This window comes from Schistocerca cancellata, chromosome 6, assembly GCF_023864275.1.
Source record: "Schistocerca cancellata isolate TAMUIC-IGC-003103 chromosome 6, iqSchCanc2.1, whole genome shotgun sequence".
In the NCBI taxonomy this organism is placed as follows: domain Eukaryota; kingdom Metazoa; phylum Arthropoda; class Insecta; order Orthoptera; family Acrididae; genus Schistocerca; species Schistocerca cancellata.
Genome location: NC_064631.1, coordinates 24,146,788 through 24,166,281, shown reverse-complemented (window position 1 = coordinate 24,166,281; position 19,494 = coordinate 24,146,788). Strand labels below are relative to the sequence as shown.

The 19,494-nt window shown below is 41.7% G+C and overlaps 1 protein-coding gene across 1 annotated transcript in view; it reads left to right on the top strand.

Annotated features, from left to right (window-relative positions):
- The window catches only part of LOC126190774 (CCR4-NOT transcription complex subunit 11), a 111,214-nt gene that overhangs the window by 12,487 nt on the left and 79,233 nt on the right, over positions 1–19,494 (top strand). The window contains exons 4-5 of the mRNA XM_049931308.1: positions 12,319–12,441; positions 12,520–12,710. Coding sequence (XP_049787265.1) covers positions 12,319–12,441; positions 12,520–12,710 — 314 coding nt within the window. The remainder of the gene's footprint in view (positions 1–12,318; positions 12,442–12,519; positions 12,711–19,494) is intronic.

The window sequence follows — 19,494 nt, the reverse complement described above, 5'->3', positions numbered from 1 at the left end:
ATCACTAAATTAATGTAAGAAGTGATGTACGAAAAAAAATTGCCGCTCTATTCTTTGTGACACAGCCCTTAAAATGAACAAGAAGGATAACAAAAACTTTGTGCACGATTGCTCCAAGGGGCTGACATGCTATAATTGCAGTACGGATGGTCATATTGCAAGAAACTGTTGCAGCAAAACCAAGGGAAGTAACAGTCTATTGAAAGGGACGTCAGAGTGCAAGACATTCTTCACGACAGCAGGTAAAGCCATAAGTGATGGCCAGAATATTGACTGGTGCTTCAGCATATGTCTGAACTCCCATTTAAGAGGAATTCATGTGGATCAATGCTAACTTTACAAGTCATAGTGGCAAATATTGAGAATTTACCTGTTGAAAGAAATGGTGACACACACACACACACACACACACACACACACACACACACACACACTCTGATGTGGTAGGAAAAAAAGAAAGTAACATTTGTTACTAACAGTGTGATGAGGAGACTCAGTATAACTGTCAGGAATTTGAAGAATTGCATTTTTGTTGTCAGCTGTGCAAATTTATTATTTATTTTTTACCAGTTTCAGTCATTGTGACAATTTTCACAGGAAGAAAAAAAAAATCTGTACATTAGATGGATGTGCAGTTAAGCTTTTGTTTGTATAAAGTGAAAACTGACAGTCACAAAATGTTTACAGGACCACATTCAGTAGGCCATAATTTAAATATCTGCTAGGAATTGTCTTCACTATGATTAAACAGAACTATCATTAAGGTGATAACCCAAAGACTTTGAAGATGGTCGCTACAATGGAAAACAATAGAAAATAAATAATTTTGTACAGCTGATGGGAACCTGCAATTCTTCAAAGTAATGTATGTTCTTTATGCGCTATAGTTGATTACGAATATACTTTTTGTACGTAAGATAGTGGGAAAGAGACATTCCATCACCTTTGATAAATGAGGTTGTCACCATTATGATAAGCAAAAGACTCTATTTGTGACCGTGATGCTTGATAATGGCATGCTGAAGTTGGAACAACTGGGATAATTGTTTAGTTAAAGCCAAACCTGAATTAAGTGACACAATGTTGGGCATTGGAGATTAGGTTATTTAAGCCCCGACAGAATGGAAGCTTTGCAGTAAGTGTGACCAATGGCATTAATTGTGGGGGAGCTATTGATTCTGTACATGTTAGGTGCTTGGAAAGTAAAAAGACAAAATTACTTTTCCAACATTGTCAGTCAGAGAAAATGGTTTCCTTCAAATAATACATTCTGACTTCAGGTTACCTCCCATTAGGATTGTGGGTGCACTCAGTGACATCTGATTTATAAATTATAGAGCACAGCAATCAGTCATCCTTTTTTGCAGGTTTTATTTGGCAGAGCCAGATTTTGGCTAGTGCCTAGCCATTATCACTGCGCTACTTTGTGGTCTCTGTGCACGTAGTTCCCTGTTGTTCAGGCGTCAGTCACAGTTCTTTGAATACTACTTTGAATATTCAAAGGACTGTGACTTGACACCCAAACAACAAGGAACTTACATGAATAGAGACTGTAAAGTAGTGCATTCATAATAGCTAGGCACTAGCCGAAATCTGAATTTGCCAAATAAAACCTGCAAAAAAGGACACTGATTGCTGTGCTCTATAATTTATAAAACATTCTGACTTGTGCAGATTGATGCACACAAGATCAGTTGGAGGTGCTAGATATTTCTTGGCTCTGTTATATTATTATCTAAGGAAGATCTTTTTGTATACACTGACAAAATCAAGTACCAGAAACAATTGGAAATTTCAAGAAGCTAGTGGACGATGAAAACATTAGTATGATTAGTGTCTCGTACACAGACACGCATAACTAATGAGGAGGTACTGAATAGGATTGGGGAGAAAAGGAGTTTGTGGCACAACTTGACCAGAAGAAGGGATCGTTTGGTAGGACATGTTCTGAGGCATCAAGGGATCACCAATTTAGTATTGGAGGGCAGCGTGGAGGGTAAAAATCGTAGGGGGAGACCAAGAGATGAATACACTAAGCAGATTCAGAAGGATGTAGGTTGCAGTAGTTACTGGGAGATGAAGAAGCTTGCACAGGATAGAGTAGCATGGAGAGCTGCATCAAACCAGTCTCAGGACTGAAGACCACAACAACAACAACACAGACAATGGGAAGGAGTAACAGAAAAGTACAACAGGACATTGGTAGAAAAAGGCAAATGCTTATTATTTGATGCTGGCTTGCTAAAAGCATACTGGGGGAAGGGAGGACGGGGCTGTATCTACAGATATTTACTTCATTAATAGATCAGCTTCAAAATCTTTAAAAGACGTGAAACCAGAAAAAGCATTCACCGGAAAAAAAATCAAACATTCAGCATTTAAGAATATTTGGCGCAAAACCTTTCATCTACCTATTTAAGCAAGCAGGCATAAATGGGATAAGAACAACATAGAATGCGTACATGTAGGATATTGTGAACAGAGCGAGGCATAACAGTTATTCCAACCCAAACAATTAGTAAAGATGAGAGATTTAATATTTAAAGAAAATACTGTTCAGAAGAATGATGATATAATAGTGTGTACAAAGTCTCAGGAGCCAGACGTTATTTCCAAAATTAATCGAGATGAATCGGAAATAGTTCATCCTAAGCCTATTACTGATGAGAATAATACGTATATTGCCCAATCAAAGGAGCTCAGAAGACTCAAATGCAAATAAAAATTCTGCATCCTCACAGCTAAGTCAAACACTCGGAAGATAGTCAAGAATTCCAAAACCAATAAGGATGAATGATTATGTGACCTATATAATATTGTGTGTTTAAACCGGGAACCTAGAAACGACGGAGAGCCTTTGTCCCGCTGTAGCCCCCAGTGGTTCACAACCCCACAACAGGCCACAGCAGTCCACACAGAACCCAAGAACCCAGAGTTATTGTGTGGTTTGGCCCCCAGTGGTGACACAGAACCCAAGAACCCAGGGTTATTGTGTGGTTTGGCCCCCAGTGGTGATATGTCATCATATTTGTTAATGATGGTTATCATTCCTCACCTCTCTTCCTACACGTCCCAGTTGGGCAGAATTTATTCAAATGACAAATAATGAATAAGGATAACAATTATTATTCATGTCAACAACAAATAAAAATATTTATTTGATCATTCATTTTTGTAAGTAAAACTATTTGTCAACTGTGAATAAAAGGGGTTACAAATAATAGATGAATACGAATGCCAAAGACATTGATTGCTCTTTGTCACTTATAAGACACGTGTACTATCTGTTGCTTTGTTTTCAGAAGAACATTTTTTTACAGATATCTTCAGAAAGTTTATTTGATTTTGCGAGATTTTCCATTATAGCATATTTTAAAAAATATGTTTTATGCATAGAGGTTAGCAGTGTGTTTTCTCTTGAAAATTGTCATTGTTTCAGGGTAATGAATAAGACTTCTAAGGAGAGAGAGAGAGAGAGAGAGAGAGAGAGAGAGAGAGAGAGTGTGAGCAGGGGGGAGGGGGGGGGATTGTTAGGAAATCACCAAATCCTCTCTAATTTTTGGCAAATAGCTTCCTCGTGGTTCCATATCAGCTTCGTCCTGCATATCCCATTCCAGATTAAAAAATAAGTCTCCTTATTGTATCACAGTTTGAAGTGAAACTAGCCCTCCATTGCCTTTAGAATTTCTTTGTCAGTTATAAATCTGTATATAACTGTAAGCCTCCCTTCATTATGAACAGCAATACAGGCTAACTGTTGGGTTTTTAAATTGTGTCGATGCCCACTGCAATAGTAACTGGTGCAATAGTTGAATGATTACCATTTGGTGTAGAAAGGCAAAAAAAGTTTTCAAAACATCTGTTGACAATTCCTCAGTGGTAAATTGCCAGCATGCTGCAATATTATAAGCTCTTTCATGTGTTCAAACTCATTGTCTTTTACAAAATTTTTCAATCCCAAAGTTCTGTGTAACTGCAAAGACATGTCATATCAAAAAATATTCCATTTTGTAATGCAAAGCTAACTCAAAGTTGATCCTAGAAGACATTATTTATAATGGCTTTGAATGTTTACCATCATTCCACAAAGAATTATATTTTTGTGTGAACTTGTGATTCACTTCAGCTAATGCCATTTAAGAGACTTCAATATCTTTTCATGTTGGTACCAGCCACAGAGTCCTTGCTATGTTCACTAATTTTCTAGCAGTACAAACATGAACTGCATTCTCATCTTTGTGTAATTATGCAGAGTGCTTAGGGGGAGACAAAGGAGGAGGTGCTGGCAAGTGCAGAGTCAGCTGAATTGGATCGTGTTGGTGGTTTAACTGCTAAGGCCATATACCTATGAGTTACATTTCTCACTCTATAAAGCTTTGCTGAACTGAAGACTGGTCTGAGCACTGCACTGCATTGGTTTATTGGAAGTTGTATGCCTTTGCCTTCCTCTGACATTTGAACCAACTTATGAGCCCATTGTAGAGGACCTGTAGTTTAATGTGTACTCAGAAATATGGTGCAGTGACTTCTCCTCTTCATCCCATTGTTAGAGGTGAAAGGAACAATGGGTGACAGAAAAAATCCTAGGACCAGTTGGGGTCCGAACCTCAGACACTTTGGCTGTGTAGTCTGGAACTAACCCACTTTTTTTCTTTTTTAATTAACTCACTGAAGCACCAAAGTACATTCATTATTAAAATTTGTATCAGACAGAAACTGTGCTGAGGCAAAGGAACAAACATGGATTATATGGACACTGTTCTGTTTGAGTAGTAACCAAAGAAAAGGCTGTGGTATATTTCATTGTAAAGTTCCAAATGATAAATAACAAATAATTATTTTTATTTGCAGGGAGGAACAATCCCTTTATCTGCAAATATTTTCTTTTTGTATTATCTAATTATTCGAATAATGCACAGTATCTTACATTTCATTGCTGCGATACTGCATGTGCTGTAAAAATATGTTGATACATTTCCAGTATCTGCCATCTAGTGACATACTAGGTACCTACACAATGTACTTTGGGGTTTTGCCATCATATTTCCTCAGGACTAAGGTGTTGGTAGCCTTATAGAAACAGAAATATGTTTCCTGAACATGGAGCAGGGCATGCACTTCATCAGTGCTATTGGGATGTTACACAACATGAATTTCTCCACATGCTCTCGAGCCCTTACCAACACTGTTTGCTGGGATATCGTACAAGATTTGCATTCTACTGACTGCTTCCTGGTCTGGTTGTACCTTGTAGATTGAGCAGTGCCTGAAAGGAAGGCGCAGAAAACCTTTCAATCAGCTAAGTGCCAAAGTAAAGAAAGCAAAAAGAGATAATGGCAGGAATTCCTTAGCTCTAGAAATTGTTCTATGATGTCATCGTTAGTATGGGAGACCATCAAGGGGAATTCTGGCTGAGATTGAAAGTGTCTGTTTACTGGTGTAATCAGCAGTAGGCTCAGGAGATGTAGCCCAGGCAGTGGTAAATCATTTTACAGAATTGATCATTACCACTAGTGTGTGAATCCAGGCGTTCATCATCATTTTTATTATGAGGGGCATTTGGAACATTCTTTCTAACAATAAGGGACTTGGCAACTACCTCTTCTCAATGTAGAAGTTGGATTCAGCATTGTCCGTGGCACAAGACATACCATCTGTGTACAAGATGGTGCATTATTAGGTGTTGCAGCATCTTAAAAGAAATGCGAGAGAGATCCTTTCATGTCATGTTCAACCACATGTAGCAAATCTGACATAGTATTGCCTTCACAGGATCTTTGAGAAAGAGCTTGGAGCATTTGGTGAACAGTTGTCATGTCTGGGTTCTCAGGGCCAAGTAACTACTTAGTCTCTCCCATAGTGGCTTCTGGAATTGTCATACTACCATTGATAACTGTCCCCACTGAAGGCAACAGTACATCTTGTCCTAGATGAACAACATCTCAAAGGAGTCTTCTTTTGGCCATGAGAAAGCTTACACTTACAACATTCTCACACAGTTACATCAGTGGTGTTTCTGGAGATGAGCGCTCATCTTTTTACAGCCTTCCCAGTTACAGCACTATTTCAGATATCAATTTGGGAAAGTCCTATCAGACTAGCTTGAGTAGGACAAATATTTCCCCTAAGGTGGTATGTTATCACCCTGTTTGCTGTTCCTGTTAACAGGCACAAACTGGGTGAGGTTCCTGCACCTCTTATTTTATATAAAACTGTCTTGGTTCCTGCATCTAAGAGAATTAAAAACAAGAGCTATCAAAGCTTTTGATACTGGGAAGCATTTGAATGGGAAGAACTGGGGTGCAGTCAGATCTTGCTTGTTGCAATTGTATAAGATCTTTTTGTGTTCTCGGTTATATTATGGTTGCATGGTCTATTGGTCAGCATGACCAATGTACCTGAAAGTCCTGGACTTCATAAAGCGAGCAGTCACTATCCAATTGCTCAAGGTATATGGCTAAACAAGCATTGAAGGTCCAGTCATTTTTGTTAGCAGTGGCTAACATCCATGCAAATGTGGAACAGATATACAGAAATTGCCCACAAGAACAAAACCATCCAGTACACAAACCGAACAGCACTTGACAGGTCTAAGTGAGTCTCTGACAAACATACAGGGGCATGTTTGGAGCAAAACACTGTTCTGATTGTTGATGAAGCCCAGCATAATTTTAGGCCATAGGATTGCAACAAATTGATCTATCAAGATTTGTGTTTATGAACCAATTTTTTGCCATTTTTGAATGAGCACCTTCATTTTAACCTAGTATACCCTGATGGGCGCAAACAGGAGGATGCCACAGGTTATTCTAGTGTTTCTCCTGACCATGTTCTCAAAATCTCATGTCTACCCAGTAAGTTCAATGTATTTAATGTTGAACTCTATGCGATTCTGGAAGCTGCGGATCAGATGTGATATGATAAGAGGCTGAAATTCCTGATCTGCTCCAATTCACTTGGTCCTCTGCAGACTGCCCAGCAAATGTTCCCAGCAGATAAGACAGTCCATGATATCCAGGACACCCTTCTCCAATTGTAAAGACAGGGTAAGAATGGTTCATTGTGGTGGGCACCAGAACATGGGTGAATGAACAGCATACAGCTCATTCTCCATCTCTTGGGTGAGGACACCTTCCTGGGTGTGTTTTCCACCATGCCCTATGCAGTGTCGCTATCTGTCTCGACAATGACCATGAACTTCTTTGCACCTGATATCCAGCATGGTAGCCAGTCCTTTTGTGGTGGGGCCGCCATGTACCCTGTTGGTTGTAGCCCCCTGACCTCATAGGGATCGCTCTGCTGATGCATGCGCCGTTAACTCCCCACGTATGCCAAGGGGTAGATGCCCATCCCCCTGGGGCATCGGGACTCCCAGCAATGGCCATCCTACCAGATGGCTTTTGCTGCAGCTGGGTGGCACCCATGGGGAGGGCCCCTGGTCGGAGTGAGTGGCATCAGGGCACATGACATGCAATGAAGCATAGTCCATCATCTCTTGCTGGTGGTGAACCACCAGCAATCTAAGAGTTCACGAGCTCAATTCAACGCACAGAAGTATGATCCCCAATCGTTGCCTCCCTACCCCCACCATGGGAGGAACATCAGGCTAAGGATGGCAGTGGATCTTTATTCTCCCTGATACTTTGTATGTTGAGAGCTGATGGGGAATCTTTCTTGATGATGACAACTCAGTTTTTTGTTGAACATTTAGAGGACAAGTTTAGGGAGGTGGAGGGATTGTCTGAAATGAGATCTGGGTCAGTCTTGACAAAACAGCGTCCTCTGCCCAGTCACGGACTTTACTCGCTTGTAACACGTTGGGGGATGTTTCTGTAACCATCATGCCCCATAAGAGCATAAATGTGGACCAGGGTATCATATTTAACAGGGACCTTATTTTGCAGTCTGATGATGAGCTGCGCACCAGTTTAGAGTGGCAAGGTGTACATTTTGTCAGGTATGTCCACCGGAGTCCGAGGGATAATAAGGTTGACACCGGTGCCTTCATCTTGGCCTTCGAGGGTAATGCATTGCCCGAGAAGATCAAGGTGATGGTCTACCGCTGTGATGTAAAGCCCTGTATCCCTCCCCTGATATGGTGCTTTAAGTGCTGGAAGTTTGGCCATATGTCTTCCCACTGTACTTCCAGTGCCACATGTCGAGATTGCGGACACTCATCCATCCCAATACTCCATGTGCCCCACCTCCCATCTGTGTCAACTGCGGAGAGCACCATTCGCCTTGCTCACCAGACTGCAGGATTCTCCAGAAAGAAAGGAAAATCATGGAGTTCAAGGCCCTGGACTGACTTACTTACACTTGAGGCTAAGAGAAAATTTGACCGCCTACATCCTGTACGTATGACATCGTCTTATGCCGCCGCTACAACAGTTGTGGAACCATCAGCTCCGCCAACCCCAGTCACCTCTCAGAGCAGGAAGACTACATCTGCCCCTTTGATGGCGGGGGCATTTCCCTCCCTGTTGCTCCCGCACCACCTACTTCGGGAGCAACACCATCCCCCCCCCCAACCATCGGGGATGCCCATCCCCACTTCTAAGCCGGTGAAGTGTAAGTCTTCATTGGCTTCTCTCTCTAAGAAGGGTCCCTTGGGTCACTCCCTTCCCAGGTTTCTGCTAGTGGGAAAAAAGACACCCGCCAGTGGCTGAAGAGCTCAAAAGCAGCTGTTCGTAGGCCATCACGCTCATCCTCAGTCCCAGAGACTGAGTGAGTGAAGTCCTCCCAATGAGGGAAACCCAAGGAGCAGCAAGAGAAATCCAGAAAGAAGACCCCTAAGACCAAGGAAATTGCGGTGGCACCCACCCACCTAGATCTTGCCAGACCCTTGGATAGAATGGATATAGACTACTCAGGCAATAAGTAGGTGGCAGCAGGTGACACTGAGACGTAAACTGCCTATTGAATGTTTCATGCCTACCCAGTCTCATGACGATGTCATTTTCCAGTGGAATTGTGGCAGTTTTTTCCACCATCTGGCTGAACTACGGCAACTGTTAAGCTTTACACCTGCTATCTGCATTGCCCTCCAGGAAACCTGGTTCCCGGCAGTGTGGACCCCTGCCCTCCACAGCTATAAGGGATATTACAGGAACTGTGGTGACTATAATCAAGTGTCAGGTGGAGTTTGTGTTTATGTCCTAAACTCAGTCTGTAGTGAACCTGTGCCCCTTCAAACCCCTCTTGAATCTGTGGCAGTCAGAATAAGGACGACACAGGAAATAACTGTCTGCAGTGTATATCTTCCTCCAGATGGTGCAGTACCCCTTAATGTATTAGCTGCACTGATTGATCAACTCCCTAAACCTTTACTTTTGGGAGATTTTAACGCCCATAACCCCTTGTGGGGTGGCACTGTGCTTACTGGCTGAGGCAAATATGTCAGAACTTTACTGTCTCAGTTCAACCTTTACCTCTTAAATACTGGGGCCGCCTCACATTTCAGTGTGGCTCGTGGTAGTTACTCGGCCATTGATTTATAAATTTGCAGCCCAGAACTTCCCCATCCATCCACTGGAGAGCACATGACGGCCTGTGTGGTAGTGATCACTTCCCCATCTTCCTGTCACTGCCCCAGTGTCAGGTCCATGGATGTCTGCCCAGATGGGCTTTAAGCAAGGCAGACTGGGGAACTTTCACCTCTGCTGTCACTGTTGAATCTCCCCCACACAGTGACATCGATGTGATGGTTGAGTGGGCGACTACAACAATTGTTTCTGCAGCAGAAAGTGCGATCCCACGCTCTTTAGGGTGCCCAAGGCGTAAGGCAGTCCCTTGGTGGTCGCCTGAAGTCACTGAAGCAATTAAGGAGCGTCAGTGGCATAAGTAGACCCTTCCTTGGAGAAGAGCGTTGCTCTAGTTTGGATCTTCTCTATCTCCTCTACCAGTTCTATCTGGTAAGAATCGCATACTAGCGAGCCCATATTAAAGTATTGGCCGACCGATGGTTTTGTAAGCTACCTCCTTTGTTGATGGACTAAATTTCCTGAGGCTTCTTGCAATGAACCTCAGTCTGGCATATGCCTTTCTTGCGATTAGTTTTATATGGTCATTCCACTTTAAACCACTCTCTATGCGTACTCCTAGATGTTTTGTGGAAGAGACTGCTTCCATTGATTGATCTGCAATCGTGTAATCATACAGTAATGGGTCTTTCTTTCTATGTATACAGAATGTATTACATTTGTTTATGTTGAGGCTAAATTACCTCTCCCTGCACCAAGCACTGAACCTTGGCAGGTCTTGTGGTGAACCTGAAGTCTTCCACTGTGAAGACTGCACTTTGGTTTCAGGATCATATCCAAATACCCATGATTCGTGACCTGTAATTACCATATTTAACAAATCCGGGTCATTTTTAGTTTGATTAAGCAGTTCTTGGCACACTTCAAGTCGGTATTGTCTCTGGTCACTTGACAAAACTTTTGGAATGAATTTTTTGGACACTAGACGCATGCTCAGATCGTCAGTTAAAATTGATAGAACAGCATAGAAACTTAAATTAATTTCATTAGCCATCTCCCTAATTGTAAGTCTACGATCAGAGCACACTAAGTCGCAAAATTTCACATTTTCATTCGTTTTTGAAGTGGAAGGTTGGCTGGACCGTGGTACATCTTCAAATAATTCGCGGCCATTTTTAAATCTGTTGAACCAGACAAAAGCATTTGACTGGCTCATACAATAATCTCCAAAAGCTGTTTTTAATAGTTCGTAAGCCTCAGAAGCTGATTTCCTGGTTTTAAAACAAAATTTCACACAATCTCGTTGCTCCGTTTCTAACCCATTTTCACGCAGACAGAATCCGGCAACAAGCCCTAAAAGACCCGCACACAGCCAGCTGCCACAACTAACTGAATAAAGGAAATGCAGTTTCCTGTCAGAGAGCATTCACTCCACACCCTCCATGTTCGTGCCCACCAAACCAGTAAGCAGTAGCGGATCCATTCTTAAAACTTTCCAGTCACGCCTCATATATGCATAGCGCTGCTACCTGTTGGAACTCCATGACACTATAGGAACTGAAGCAGGAATCATGTCCCACAACCTTCAACTGAAATTGTCCGAGAAAAAAAGTGTTGCGTTACTTATTGAACACTCCTCATACATATATTCCACTGAGAGAGAAGACAGTCAATGCCTTCATGGATAAATGTTTACAGAAGCCTCTGAAACCGTGATTGAACCCAGACATCACCTCGTCATCCAAAGCAAATAAATGGTCATGAATGTATTTCTTCAAGGCTCCAGAAATATGAAAATCTCACTGGGAGGGCCTGGGACTGTACAGAGTAGGTGTAGTGCTTGCTAGCGAAATATCTGCAGCACAGTCAAAACAACTTTGGCAATGTGTGTGTGTATGGGGGGGGGGGGGGTATTGTTGTGTTCTTTTGATTATACTACAGAGGTTTTGCTAGGAACTCCTTACACATCCTCCATACAGTCGTGATATCTCCCCATGTGATATCCATATTTTCGGAGCCTTGAAGAAAGACATTAGTGGTCATTGACATTGATTTGATTCAAATGAAGAGGTGCTCATCTGGGTAAAATCCCAGTTCCATAGGCAACCAAAAACATTTTCCATGGAGGCATTGACCTTGGGTAAATGTATTAACAATTGTGGCAATTACTTTAACATAATAAACAGTTTACTTACTTTCTCTCCATCTGTCTTAATTTTCATTTGACTGCCCCTTATACATTTTGCAGCTCTGGAAAAAGAAGAAAATAGTCAGCTTGTGGTTCCATCTTACCAGTATGCTTCAGTAACAAAAAGGAAAAACAAACCACTTTCTCAGTATTTGATACAAACATAGATAGAAGTGGTTATGACAGCATGTACTGCAAATGGTGAAATATTCTGAATTAGTTACTGTGGGTAGTGCGGTGACAAGGCTTGTGGGCAAGTGTATGTAAATTGATGATCAGATATATATAAATTGTTGATCCAGATACTGATTTAATTGTGAATGTGAGGACAGATCCTTACTCATCAAATATGAGAGGCTCTAACAAACAGACATGCTCATTAGAAAGTAAGATATCTTGCTAAGCTTTAGAACTCAGTCCTCCTTGAGAGTGATCTCCCTGCCTTCCTGCCTCACTCGCCCACATTGGGCTCATTGGGACTGGATTGCTGAGAGACAACAACAGATGTGTGTAGCTTCTCCTATTTGGTGAATAGTGCTCTAAGCTTCAGTTGCGTAGTTATACATATTTCTGAATTTTTCTTCTAGAAAGTTCTTGCACACACGGAACTGTTTTCTTGGCGTAGTCAGTGTCTTTCTTTTTCCCTAGCATCCCCCAGATGAAGTCAGCAAACTTACAACGAGGAAGCTTGAATATGCTGGACAGTTACCACGACTTCTACAAGTAGAGAAGAACTTCTTGATGCATCTGATCACGAATCCCACAAAAGAGGTTAGTAAGAAATGTGCTTCTGCCACGAGAGAAATTTACATAACTGCAAGTCTCACTAAATGTCTTTTTTGCTTACAGATATTGAAAAAGACTCCAAACCAAATATTAAACAGTGATCTGGCAAATACACATCCTAATGTAGATATCACTGGCATTCAGCTGGCACTTGCTGAGCGGCAGTCTGAGTTGCCTCTTACTTGTAGAAGTGGGATTCCTGTAATTCTCCCTGATGGTGATAATAGGTCAGAGCCAAGAATGGGCCTGATGAGGTAAACAACTGTTTTTCTTCATGTGAGGAGTACATACTTCAGTGTAGGAGACAGATCTATGTTGTGCTAGTGAAGTACACAGGAAAAAAACTAAAATTTCATAAATATTACACTAATAATTTGATCACAAATGGAGAGACTGAAAGCAGTTGAAACTTGGTTACAATTGTCAGATGAGGGACAAAATGAGAGGTACTAGGAAAAGACAGATTAATGATATCTGAAGATATTGAACAGTAATGTATTTAGCTGTGGAGGGGCAGTAGATAGGGTAAACTGTAGAAGTGAAAGTGTGGTACACATTTTGTGCACATAAAGAAAAATGATGACTGTCATAAATTACAGATAAATGATGTGATGATCAGAATAGGGGGAGGGGGGGGGTGTAAGGTATTTTAGCAATTTTTATAGAGATGAAGATATGTCAGAATACTGTGTAAAATTATTGGAGGAGCTATGTCATATTTGTAAATCTATGCACAGTTTTCTTTATTTATGAAATCACTTATGGATCCATTGGTCATGCCTCCTATTCTTTCCCTTTGTTTGTGTGTGTGTGTGTGTGTGTGTGTGTGTGTGTGTGTGTGTGTGTGTTCGTTCCTTCTTCCCTTCACACACAGCACTGTCAAATATGGAACTTGAATATGGTGTTGAAGCAAGTCCCAGAACTGAGCAAACATCAATCCTGCACTTTTTGATTTGTAGTATGGTCTATACACACTAAGCCAGACTGAAGTAACATTTGATTAGCCCACAGTATAGATTGAAAGGAAATCTTTCAGTAACATCGCTTCACCTAGCATTTATTCAAATTTCCATTTGGAGCGAGCACCTACCAATGCTAGATGAATGCAGTACTGCCGTATTTTAATTGAATACACTTGTTAACTTTTCCTAAGAATAGCTAGAATTTTGATAAGAGTTGAAGAGATTCTTCAAAGAGAAAGTCAGTTGCCTATCTGATGCAGTTATCTTGACATATAGTCAAAATACAATGTTATGGTCGATGTTAATGGACAGGGTAATTCAGTAGAGACCTGTGACCAACTACACTGCCTGACATTTGTTAAGAACAATGGTATTGCATTGTGCTTTTTTAAAAGGGAGTATTGGAACATAAAAATGACCATTAGAATATCTAGACAATATGACAATTTTGTATACAGTCTATGAACTCTTGCTGGAGCACTGATTGGGGAGGGGGGGGGGGGGGGGGGGGAGATACGGTGAAGAAAGTTCCATTCTCTACAAAGAGTGCTGTAGGCAGAGATTCAAGGTTCACACTGAAGTTAAAAGTCTGACCAAAGTGCAGTTCATTCCATTCACATTATGCCTTCACTCTCCAGTGTGTTATTAACATGAGAAATGCTGTGGGGGCAATAGTTGTTACTTATGAAAATTATGTCAGAGCTTGTTGCACCACAAAAAAGATTGACATGTGCCTTTAATATCGTAGGAAAATGCCATTCCCCTGTGAATGCTATAAGCTATGATGATCTCACAATGATCATGATGCTTTTCATCTTCTAAAGTATTGTCATCTTCCAAATTTGCCATGGTAAGATGTTAGACATTTTAGCTATACCAATAAGTAAGGGAAGGAAGAAATTTTACTGACTAACATTTTCTCAACTTCAAGCTCATTAGCCATTGCGCACTATCACAAACTAGGCAAATAGAAGATTGCCATTGGCCATCACAGCAGCTACATGAAGTGATTTAGAGAAAACAGTATACTTCCTAGTGGCTAAAAATGCTTTTTACGTTAAACTGTCATTGACATGAGAACCCTTAGCATGATTCTCTCCCAGTTGCCCCAGTCATGATGTTCAGTACACCATGCTTTCTAATCTGGAACAGCAGTGGCAACAGAAAGTCAGTAGATTCCACCCAGTGACTGAAGTGGTTTCCAGGTAACAATGGGTTCCTGAGACACAAGAAAGTCTGTACCAATTTGTACAGGGACAGTAAACCCATTTCCATGCAGTTAGACTCTCTCTTCCAACCCAGTACACTTTGACAGAAATAATTTTCTCTGGCAACAGCTCTCTTAAGTTGAGAATACACTTTTTTTGTAATTTCATTGCAAATTTCAGCCATTTAAAGTTAATCACTTTATCTTCAGTGACCATAATGACTTTCATAATGCCTTGTAGTCATCATCAAACAGAATTAACTGATGGCATCATTATGAAAAGGATAAATTGCTTCTCACCATAAAGAGGCTTTGAGTCACAGACAGGCCTGACAAAAAGACTGTTGTATGTTTGAGCTTTTGACCAAAAGGTGTTCTAAAGTAGAAAACACACACACACACACACACACACACACACACACACACACACACACAAAAAATCAGAATTCATACATACATTACCACTGTCGTGCTGAGGTGGCCAGAGTTAGTGTATCGTGTGTGTGTGTGTGTGTGTGTGTGTGTGTGTGTGTGTGTGTGTGTAGAAAAATGTGCTTGGGGGGAGGGGGGGGGGGCAGGACCAAGCCGGAGTCTTGCATGTGGGGTGGGTGGCAAATACCTGTGACAGAACTGACTACTCAAAAGTCTAAATGAGTGGAAGTCAGGATGCTAAAGATGGGTAACTTAATTTGAGAAAGTTATTCTGGGGCCCCTCTCCTGGGAATGTACTACAATTGTATCCCTAACCAGTGAGTCGGCACATGACTTTTTGCACTTAGCATTGGAACACAGAAAATGTCAATCCCAGGTAAGTTACTGTAGTGAAACTGACCACTCCCAGTAGGACTGTCTGTTTAATTTATGATAATTAAAAGTGTATGCCCCCTTGGGTGCCACTTGAACTCGAGACTCAAAATATTCCAACAAGCACATTTTCAAATGTTCATAGATTAAGCCATATAGTTCTACTTCTGAATTTAACTGCTGCAAGAAGCAACAGACATTAATTAGCCCCTACATAAGCCAACAGAGAAGCAGCTTGCTGGGTATCCCCCGAGTATCCAGGGACAATGAAATGCTGTTCTACATGGGCAGTGTGGATGGCCTATGGTTCTGCTTTCCTGTCGAATGCTGGGAATGGCAGTAGCGACACCCTTTTCCGTGGAGTTGATGCAAGACAATCAATTGGAAACCTCAAGTGATATTGTTGTGGCCAACATTGATCCCTGCACCTGTTCCATGTTTTGCAAAAGCAATAGTGCTTGGATAATCACGTTTTAGTGGCTGTGAACATACTAAAACATAAATCTAATGTAAGCAAACCAGTTACGTGGGAAAAACATAAAAGTGCTAGTACATGGGGTGCAGCATTTGAGTTCAGCTGAAGTAGTCCGCAGAAGAACTTACACTCTGGAAGACAACAAACAATAGGTTTACTAATATTAACATAAATCCACTCTTCTCCATCCTGGAGCATTAATGAACCAGAATACAAAATAGCGTAGCAGTCAAATAACTGCCTCAGTTTAACACTTTTGTAGAATTAACAAAGGCTAGACAATTCGCCTAGAGCATCTAGTTCACTAAATTGCTGATGAAGTCTATGTCTTAAGGACAATGAGGTGAGATGATCTCTGAACACAACCACACTAACATTCCAAGGTACCAAAACCTTGGACGCCGAGCGTTGAGAGGCCAAGTCTCAGATTGGAGAAGACGAAGATTGCTGGTGGCTCCAGCTGCTTGATATGACATACCGTGATGGCTTAAGTGCTGGCTGGCAGATGAATTCATCACAGATTGTTTTGGCCACATGATATGAGGAAACAAATGTCCCCATGTTAGCTGTACCTCTTAGGGATGTGCTGCTTTTAAGTGCCAGCAGTGTGAATGCCCTGAGTCGCAGTGGCAGTGTCCTAAATTGTCCTCAATAACATGCATGGTGTTGTTTTTCTTATAATAAGGATATGGTTGTTTGGGCTTGTTCTTGTCCCTGTGCTCTCATATGTAGGCAACCTTTGGCATTGTATTGTTATCTTGGTGCGCTTTTTGCCTAGATATAGCAGCCACCCCTTCCCCTCCCCACCCCCCCTCATTACCCACCCTCGAGGAGAGATAGCAACACATATAGGCGTCATTGCTACTGATGTCAGAAGATTGTGGCGAACCCAGTCTACTGCTGTCGACATCTGGAACAGGGGCATTGGCTGCTAAAGACAAGTCAGCTTGGAGACTGATGTCTGTGATTCTTGAGGCTGCTGGACCCTGAAGATGTTGCCACCAGTGGTGGTGGTTGCCATTCCTGGGTGCTGGATGTACCAGATCGTGAACAAAAATCGTGTAGAAATTTTGGGTGCATTGGATTGAGGCAGTTGTGGCTCTTGGTTTGATCTGTCAGTTGGATCTTGGCCTTGGCTCTTCCAAGCAGGCAGGTGACATGAGTGAGCAGCCAGTGTTGGTGGCCCTTTCAGGACACCACTGCACATATGTCATCCTGAGGAGAATAGCAATGGTTGGGAGGCTATCAGGGTGGGGGTGAATGATTGGAGGGATGAACAATGAAGAACTGTGGTTGTTCCAGTCCTGTCCTGTGGTGTGGAGCAATAGCAAGCAGGAAATGAGGTAAGCTTGTCATCGAGACCATGATGTTGGTGCCACTTTGATTTTAAAAGTGTGGACAAACCTATCCAGCAGGCAGTTGGAAGCGAGACAAAACCGTGTTGTATGGGCCAATTGGATGCCGTTTTCTTCACAAAAGCAGCAAAATCCTGCCGATGTGAATTGAGTCCCATTGTCTGAAACTGTGGTTTGTGATAGAATGTCAACGGAAAAAATGCATACTAAGGCTTGTATGGTTTTTGCCGATGAAATTGATTGCTTATGAGAAACATAGGGAAATTTTACCAGGATCAACCTAGAGGAACCCAGGCAAAATACAGATGAAACTGGGACCAAGGGGTGTTGCTTTAGGCCATGGGAAAGATTGATGTGCTGGGGCTGCCTACTTACTCTGGCATGCCTGGCAAGCCACAATAAACCATGAAACATTGTTGAGCCAGTCTTTTCATGATGACACTCCCCCAATGATCCTGATGGAGCAGTGTCAGTATCCAATGTAGGGGAGCTCTTGGTATGACCACCCTGGTGTTGACCATTGTCCCCATGCAACAGGGCGACACCACTGAGAATTCATAATTCATGCCAATGGTGCCAGTATGCCTGAATCTTGGCGTGTTGGATGATTTTGCAATCCTCCGGCCACCCATGTTTCTCGAACTCGATTATGTCACTGAGGATGGGATCCTCTGGTGTCTGCGAGGTTATGGTTTGGGGTTTATAAGCAAACGTGTGATGGCAGCCTGTGACTCAGAGTTCATATGGAAGCAGACCTTCCCCTGGGAGATGGGATAATGTGTCTGTGTATGCTTGCTACGTTATTGAGTGGCAATGGATATTGTAGCAGTATCCAGAGACGAACAATGCCCAACAATGCAGGCACTGTGAGATGTTGGTAAGTACATCTCTGTGAGAGTTAAAGAATGTCAGAAGTGGCTTATGATCTGTTAAAAGATGAAAATGCTGTCCGTACATAATCACGAAAATTTTTGAGAGCCTAGATGGTGATGACCGAAGCCTCTTTCTCTAATTGAGTGTAATTGTGTTGTGAAGGTGTCAGAGCTTTTGAGGCAAATGCAATCGGCATTCCACCCCATTGATTTTGTGGGAAATAATGTCCCCAAGGCCATAGTCCAACACATCTGCTATGACAGTTGGTAACTTCCTGGGGTCTTAGCCATAAGTCATGAGGCACGTTTGCTTGAGGAGTGCCTGCTTAGTCTTGAAAAGCCTTATTGTAAGTGCTAATGCCACTTAAGATTTTTGCAAAGCAGCTGATGGAATAGTTTGACAATCATCACTGAATGGGGATTTTCAGTAGTAGTTCAGCTGGCACAACACTGGTTTTAGTTGTCAGGTATCCCTTGAAACTGTCAGATTTTGTATTTTTGTACATGGTGTGTATCCCTAAAGCACCGAAAAATGCCCTACATATTCAGCTTATGGTAAAAAATAGCATTTGTCTTTGTTACACTTCGAGTTGGGTTGTTGGAGAACACTGCTTCTGAATTTTCTGTAAGGTTCTTCATGTTTCTACCAGTGAGTCGGATATTGTCAAGGTAATCAGCTGTACTCAGAACTCCTTGCATAAAACGTTCCAAGTGTTGTTGAAATATTGTCGGCATGCTGACGATGCCAGAGGGTAGGTGTTTGTAATGGAAAAGACCAGATTGGGCATTAATGACTGAGATGCACTTGGAAGTGTCTTCCAAAGACCAGGCATAACACCAATGACTGATAAGGTACAACAGTGATACTAATTTCACCAGTGTCTGTTCAGTTGTGTAAATCAGTGCTAATTTGTTGCTCCGTGCTACTGTCGTGATTGGTTGCTGTTTTTTATATACTGTTTACCAATCATAAGTGCACCCTTAATTATCAGTTTTAAATCTTCAAAATTTCAAGTGGTAAACAAGTGGTTGTACCACTCGCATGAGCACTATCCACATCCACTAACACTAGTATACAACTTTTGATGATTTTAGGGCTGTGTGTAGAACCCCCATTTATTTTGCACATAGCTTTCTTATGGTGGAACTTGCTTAACTCATAGTTTGTGTGTTTATTCATTCCCATACTCTTGTTTGCTAACTTACAGATTTTTAAAAATCTGAAAAAATTACTTTTTGTCTGGTACATATTTTGTGCGTTCAGTAATGGTTTAACAGTCAAAACTGTCAGTAACACAAGTAAAAGAGGCAGAGTGTTTCGCATTTACCTGTATGTTATGTCAGTACACTGCTTATATTTTTT